At 29.8% G+C, this 7,739-nt stretch overlaps 2 protein-coding genes across 2 annotated transcripts in view; both read right to left on the bottom strand.

Annotated features, from left to right (window-relative positions):
• The window catches only part of LOC110107670 (bifunctional nitrilase/nitrile hydratase NIT4), a 53,995-nt gene extending 49,112 nt beyond the window's left edge, over positions 1–4,883 (bottom strand). The window contains exons 1-2 of the mRNA XM_020837984.2: positions 4,704–4,883; positions 3,100–3,279 (exon numbers count right to left, since the gene is read on the bottom strand). Coding sequence (XP_020693643.1) covers positions 3,100–3,279; positions 4,704–4,851 — 328 coding nt within the window. The 5' untranslated portion in view covers positions 4,852–4,883. The remainder of the gene's footprint in view (positions 1–3,099; positions 3,280–4,703) is intronic.
• On the bottom strand, positions 4,854–5,135 carry LOC110107671. The gene has a single exon (XM_020837985.2). It carries the CDS (start codon positions 5,067–5,069, stop codon positions 4,878–4,880), a length of 192 nt encoding a protein of 63 aa, XP_020693644.1. The 5' UTR covers positions 5,070–5,135; the 3' UTR covers positions 4,854–4,877.
• Between the last annotated feature and the right edge of the window lie 2,604 nt (positions 5,136–7,739).

The raw sequence follows: 7,739 nt of genomic DNA on the forward strand, positions 1-7,739 counted from the left end.
TAAAATTCAAAAAATATTTAAATTTAAAATTATCATATTTTTATGAGTGTAAATTCTTATAAATATGAGATTTAGAATTTTTTTCTTTTATGTGAGATTTTAATATAATTCTTTTACTTAATTATATAAAATTTATGTTTCATAGTTTTTTTTTTTAATTTAATTTTTTGCCTCAAACTTTGAATGATAACATTATTATTATGTTAATTTTATTAAATTTTAATAATATTTATTATTTATTACGTCATCCGATTCGACCCCGGTTAGACCATTTGAACCGGTCGAACCGTGAACCTCTCCTTTTTTCGGTTAGTTGTCCGGTCCGGTTTTCACAGCCTTGTGTTTTCTTGCATCTACTAGTGGAAACCTTGTTTCTTTTCCTTATTTTTCTCTGTTTGGGTGCATTTCCTGCTGCGGAGCTGCTGTAAAACTGCTGGGACAGCAGTTTTGCTCACTGTTTTGGGCTGATTTTGACTAGGGTTGCTTGCGAACTCAAGTATTACCTTAGGGTTACTTGCGAACTCAAGTATTTCCTACCTAATTATATTTATGCTATTTAGGAAGTGTTTAATAGTTTAGAAAGGTTTCCATAAATATGGTTAATTGTTTAGGAAGGTTTCCTAAAATGTGTTTAACTGTTTAGGAAGGTTTCCTAAATTATGTATAATTGTTTAAGAAGGTTTCCTAAATCATATTTAATTATTTATGAAGGTTTTATAAATCTTGTTTAAATTATTTAGGAAGGTTCTATTTACGATTAGGTATTCTAGGGCTATTTAAGGGGGAGTTTCTAGGGTTTAGGGAGGCGATTGTTGAGTTTTTTGTTTTGCTGTAGTTTTCTTCTTGAGGGCTTCCTAGCGACGTCTAGGTTGTTTGGGAGAACCGATCTACTTATATAATTGTAGATCACTTGTATCTTGCCTTTGCTTTGAAGCTATAATAAAATATTAGTCATTGTTTGGAGTATTTCTACAATTTTTCTCTTATTCTATTGTTGTTTTCTTTTCGGCAGCGTATCAAACTCATGACAAAGATTATCAAAATTTTAGTTGATTTTCATGCCACATTTCACCATATTGGAATTCATTTAATGTTCATATTCTTTGAAAAAAAAAGCATTTGTGTTTCTCTTCTTGATCCTTTAACTACTCTACATGTTGTTCCTTTTCATTGCTTTGGGTAAGATTGTTAAGTAATGTAGTTCCTTTTAAGCTTAGATTTAGGCTTTGTTTTAATAAAAATTAGGATATATTATATGATTAGAATGAATATTGTAGATTTTATTTCATGATTAAAAAAAATAATTCAAGGAGAATTTACAATAAATTATTCGGACTAGGTTGCCCTAATATCAATAAACTATTAATTTTATGCCTTAATTTATGTGCTTTTAATTAATTGAGAGCATGTATTGTGTAAAACCTCTGAATTTATTTCCATCTAGCGTGACTTGATTGGATCTCTATTAAATTGGAATTTCACAACATTCACTTCAAGACAAGTAACTTTAATTAACTAGAGGATAAAATTATACTCAACTTCATTCGGGTGTTATTTTTGAAATTTATATTAGATTCTTGGATTTTTTGTATCTTTTCAACCTTATCTTTAATGCTCCATTATTGTTTTTACATATTTTCGTAGATTTCTTTTAATGCTCATATTAAAATGTCACATTATGTAGATGACTTTACCTCATTTAGTTGCAGTGTAAATTCTTAAATAATTCATATAAAAAAATTATTTCATGCACATTATCTCTGTTGAATATAACAGTTCTTATTCCTATAAATCACATTTATATTATAAAGCTATCACTAGTCAAACTGATTATAAATACTTCTTAATATTTGTTTTTAATGTATGTATTATAATGACTATTTTGAAAATCATTGAATTTCAACAGACTACTGCTTCCCTTCCCTATTTTAAGGTGTCTTAATAAAATTGAATATATATATATATATATATATATATACATGTATAAAGATGATGATGTAATAAAGGAATTACGAGTCATCTTTTAATTTATCTAATGTATAATTCATCTTAAAACCATGTGATAACTTCATATTCATGAGATGAAATATTATTCTAAATTGATAATATGATCCGTTTATTTAATTGCCATTACATAATAAATGGTGCTTCTTTTATTGTTCAAGCTTCATGCCATAATACATTACCATTTATGCTTTCATAAATAGGATTTACTTAATAGGTTTGAATTTCAAACCAGTCCATTATAAAATTTTTCATCTAACAGGTTCTAACAAGTTGCTTGATAGATTATAATTATAAAAGTAGACTTTTCAACAATAGCTAAGTTGATGCTTGAGTTTATGTTGCACTTTGTTTCTGTACTTACATTGGATTTGGATAGTCTTTACTTATGTAGTTGTTCTTCCAGCTTCTTATCTATTAGTTGTTGAGTTTCCCTATTGAATTATTATTAAGATTCCATTGATGCAATAAAACATTGTTTACTTTCTTTTGCTAACTCTTACAACTTATAACTACATATATATGAAATTTTCTTTTTTGAGTACAAAAGATGTTTAATTGATCTTGGCTTTCAAATTTAATTTCAAGAGGTAAGGTAAATTCCTTCTTCTTGCCACGATGTACCGCCTTTCAAGTCTAGGGCATTCCCGACAATTGTGACTTTAGAGTGAAAATGCTCATATTGAAACTTAGTAATATGCCCCATGCTTTGCAGTAAGCCAGCTGATTAATGGAACAAAACTAAAATGAATAAGTAGCTATTCTATAATGAATCCTTCGTGTTGTAATGAATTCTAGCTGCATGCACTTAAACAAATGGTAGAATTTCAACAGGAAAAAGTGATAGCATATGAATCAAAAGACATAAACAAAGCCCTACTCTGATAAAATTAACAAGCAATGAATATTCAAAAGTCATCTAGCAAAATAAGAAACCACAACCAATCAATATTAATAACAGAAAATATTAAGATATATTGGGAAAATGAGTGAGGAGGGAAAAAAGGGTAATCAGGTTTTGAGGTCATAAGAAAAGGTCATATCTATGTTGGCTAAGTTATGACAGATAATAGTCTAAGTTTTATTAGGTTGAACCTGGCACATCAATGGCTGCAGCATGGTACTTCCGAAAATCTTCCTTCCCCTTAGCTGAGCGGCTACCAATGGTGACACCAAAGGTAGATCCACGTGGATAGCCACCAATAAATGCTTCTGGAAATACAACCAACTGAGATCCATAAGAAGCAGCCTCTGCGACGAGCCTGTCAGCTTTATCTACAAAGATGAATCTACATTTCGTTACCATTCCTGATAATTTGTGTATTTACTCAGAAAATTTGCACTAGACACGCTTATATTCCTGTTCAATGTTTTTACACCTGAAAAAAAAAAAAAATGAACACTATTTTTTCATTATTACAAAAGGAACATTCATATTTGTTGGAAGTCCAAGAGCTTCAACATTCCTATAGGATTTCAGTATTAGAAATTAAAACATCATTAAATGTTATTAGAGATTCTGTTCTACGATAGGTAGCTATTTATTAATTCATATATAGCTTATAATATTAGCTTTTCAAGAAATAAAGCAATCCACATGCTTTAAACTTTAAGATATCTATGTTTAAAGAAAATAATAGAACAAAAGAACACAGGGCATACCCTAAGATAGACCATGAACAAACTAGGAAAACAAGTGAACTCGCTAACTTATAAAAAAATAATCATACAGTGTTCCTAAGGAATTTGAAATATAAGACATGATGGGCCGACAAATTATTACAAGACAAAAAGATCACTGCAAGAAGTGTTTCTTTTACCATTGGATTCATTTTGAGATTTGAGCATTTTATAAAATCTTGCGAAGTGCACAAATCTTTATGAATAGCACAAATTCCAAAGTAAATCTAATTATAGAAAACAATTCCTCATATGAACTTTTGTGAGTAATTCCTTCGAAATTCCATTCATGATAGCAGCCCCCAAAGCTTATCCAAACTTCATCATTATAGAGCTTGCACTTAAAAATCAATCCTTTCTTATAGCTTTCCTACAATTGTCACTCAAAAAAATTGTTGCTAATACCTTAGAATTTACTAGGCCCCAAAGAAGCTTAAAATCAACAGCTTCCAACAAAAGGATCTTCCAAACCATCGCATGAAAGATAGAATTCCTTAGCATAATTTTTGAGATACAAACTGAAAAAATACCAACAGAGACACAAATACACAAGAAAAAAAAAAGCATCTCAAGCTTCATTCAGTACAATTGAAAAAGCTATTAGGCTAAAAGTAGGATTTAGTAATGCCTGGAGGTTTTAAATCATGAAATTATTTAAAATGAAAGATATTATATCTAATTAAATTATAATGAATTATTTAACTGATATTTTCTAGATTTTAAAGTTTAAATGAAATGAAAGAAAAAGACAGCAACCAAAAATGATATAAATCTATTAAATCCTACTTCTTCTAGGATTTACTAATCCAAAATATAGTTAAAATAGGAGGAAAATAAAATTTATGAAGAATATTACATTTACATGGTGGCAAAATTAAGCCTAAATTCCTGAAGATGCATAAGTAGTTAAGTACATTCATATGGTATTACATATGCAAATGAGAAATTTCTAAGCTTACTTTCTAAATAAATCAGAAATACATTTAATTTAAACAAGAAATAAAGGGAGCCATTTATACCAATGGTTGCGGATGTGTCGTAGAAGACAGTGGATGCCTGGACGACGGTGGCGCGGACAATGACGGAAGAGGGATCGGAGCCGCCGCCCATGTCGACTTCAGCAATCAGAGGGGATCCAACGGAGCTGGATGCCGGGACGACCGCCATGGGAGTATCTTATCTGTGGCACAGAACTAGCGGCCGTAGCCGTATTTCTTGCGGAGGTATTCGCGAACGAACTCGTCGCGGGCAAGGGTACGTTCCCGCTGGGATTCGATGTTAGCGTAGGAGAGGTGGACGCCAACTGAAAAGAGGGTCACTCCGGTGGAAAAGAGGAGCAGCGTCGTCGCCGCTTGCTTTGTTGTAGACGGAGAGCACCAGCCCATCCGTTGAGCTACAGCGCGTTTGGCGGTCTAGTTTACTTCATTCTCCTTCGACTCCAATTTATACGGCTCTGTACAAGGATGCCAAAAATGTTATATTTATTGTTGGATTTTTATATCATAATATAAAATGAGGAAATAAAAAATAGAATTTTTAGAAAATTAAATTAAGACATTCTCAATATTAATTTTCTTATTAAATATCTTTAAAATATGAAATGAAGAAAACTTTACCGAATAATTGATTGAGATTTGAGATCTTCTTCGTCGAAACGTTGATTGAGATCGTAAGCCTTCTTCTTCTAATCACCCCACCAAATACATTTTAGTGAGTGGGCACAATCAATCAATTATTGATGAACACTTTTTCGTTTGAATCTAATTTGTGTTCTAAACACAATTTAATCTTTCAAGAGAAAAGACAATGAGAGCAATATTCTTTTCATACATATTCATCCATCTCTCATGAAGGAATCATGCATCATCATCATTTTCATGTAGAACTTAATTCTTATTTATAAGAAAAGTTCACATCTTTTCATAAGCACCTCTTAGTATTTCATGAAGCATTTTTAATAAATATTAAAATGATAATTATCATGACACATCATCAATCTTATCATTAATCTTATCTTTATCTTTTTAATATTAAAATATATTTGATGATAATTATCATGACACATCATCAATCTTATCATTAATCTTATTTTTATCTTTTTAATATTAAAAGATATTTGATGATAATTATCATGACACATCATGACTTATCATCAATCTTATCTTTATCTTTTAATATTAAGAAAATATTAATGATGAGCCATCATTATCTTCATAAAAAATAAAATAAAAAGGTGATCATAAATGTGTTACTAATGTGATCATAATTAACATTTATATTATGTCACATTCTTAGTGTTCAATATATAATAAAGCTTAGGTGATGAAGAATGGACCTATGGACCTATAATTCAAGCTCGGATAAATTTGATTATTAATTTAACTCTTAAATTAATAAATCAAAATTATTAATTTCAACATTATTCTACTATAAATATGAAATTGCACTCTTGAAATTATAATATAATTTACTCAATTAAAAAATTGAATCGTCCATTGATTTAATCATTACATATAAAATAATCCTACATAAAAAGTTCATAATTAGAGCTAGGTAATTCTATCACCTCACTAATTATATCTTGATCATTGAATTCCAATTAATTCTCTAATGAACAATAAACTTTGTGACCTCGTCACAAAATTTGAGCGCTCAATTGTTCAAGTTATGAATTAATTATTCAAGGGAACTAATTTTCTAACTTTCAAAATTGAAAGGAATGGATTCCATATATGTATATTAACATTCCCAGCCATTTGTTTCATTGTGTTTCTGAAATACAAGGATTGAGTTTATTTTTTCCAAACTATCTCCGAGTAAATCAAAAAACTAAATGTCACAAATAGGAGTTTATTAATAAATCAGGATTAAGATTATTTTATATATGATCATCTTTATGATTAATTTTAAAGTCTCTATAATTAAAATAAAATATATTAGAGAATTCAAAATTTATCTGGTCCAGTTCTGTATAATCATATTATATAAAGTACCTTCATCCTTAATATCTCCATATCGAATAATCTGGATAAGATTATTCCATTCTTAATGTTGATGGACCGTACTAATAATATTTAATTAAAGATTCCAACTATAATTAATAATTATGAGCTTGTTTTGATTATTATCCATAATTCAATCCTCTTGTATATAATTATATACTAAATTATGGTTACATAAATAATCATGGAACAAAAATATTATATCAAATGATAATATCAAAATATGCTAAACTTGTCTTTAAATATTTATTTCCATAGAAAATTTATTACAATAATAGTTCTTTAGGGCATATTCCCTAACAAACTCCCACTTGCCCTAAAGCAAATGAGACATCTTCCTCAATCCCATTTCTAGTACATGTTTCTGAAAAATTCTTTCAGGCAATGTCTTGGTAAAAGGATCAGCAATATTCTCTTGCGATGTTATCTTCTGTACTAATACTTTACCCTCTTTCTCAATCTCTATTATCAAATGATATTTTCTATCTATATGCTTTGCCCTTTTATGATTTCTTGCTTCTTTTGTATTTGATATAGCTGCAATATTATCACAAAATAGTGTTAGAGGTTTTTCTAAATTTGGAACAACTTCCAATTCTATTAGAAAATTACGGAGCCAAACTGCTTCTTTAGCTGCTTCTACAACAGCCACATATTCAGCTTCCATAGTTGAGTCAGAAATACATGACTGTTTTATACTTCTCCAAACTATGGCTCCACCTCTTAAAATAAATATCGAGCCAGTTGTGGATTTACTTTCATCTCTATCTGATTGAAAGTAAACATCAATGTATCCTTTAGGGATCAAATCACTTCCAGAATACACAAGCATATATTATTTAGTTCTTCTGAGATATTTAAGTATATGCTTAACCGCCACCCAATGAAACCTTCCTGGGTTAGCTTGATATCTACTGATTATACCTACAGCATAACAAATGTCAGGCCTTGTACACAACATTGCATACATGAGACTGCCAACTACTGATGCATAAGGCACTTGTAGCATATCATCTTTTTCTTGTTGTGTTTGAGGACATTGCTTTTTAGAAA

The sequence above is a fragment of the Dendrobium catenatum genome, unplaced genomic scaffold, assembly GCF_001605985.2.
Source record: "Dendrobium catenatum unplaced genomic scaffold, ASM160598v2 fragScaff_scaffold_1631, whole genome shotgun sequence".
NCBI lineage: Eukaryota > Viridiplantae > Streptophyta > Magnoliopsida > Asparagales > Orchidaceae > Dendrobium > Dendrobium catenatum.

Bases quoted from the DNA above. Each gene is read 5' to 3' on its own strand.
- LOC110107671 (XM_020837985.2), bottom strand. From the start codon at position 5,069: ATGGGCTGGTGCTCTCCGTCTACAACAAAGCAAGCGGCGACGACGCTG.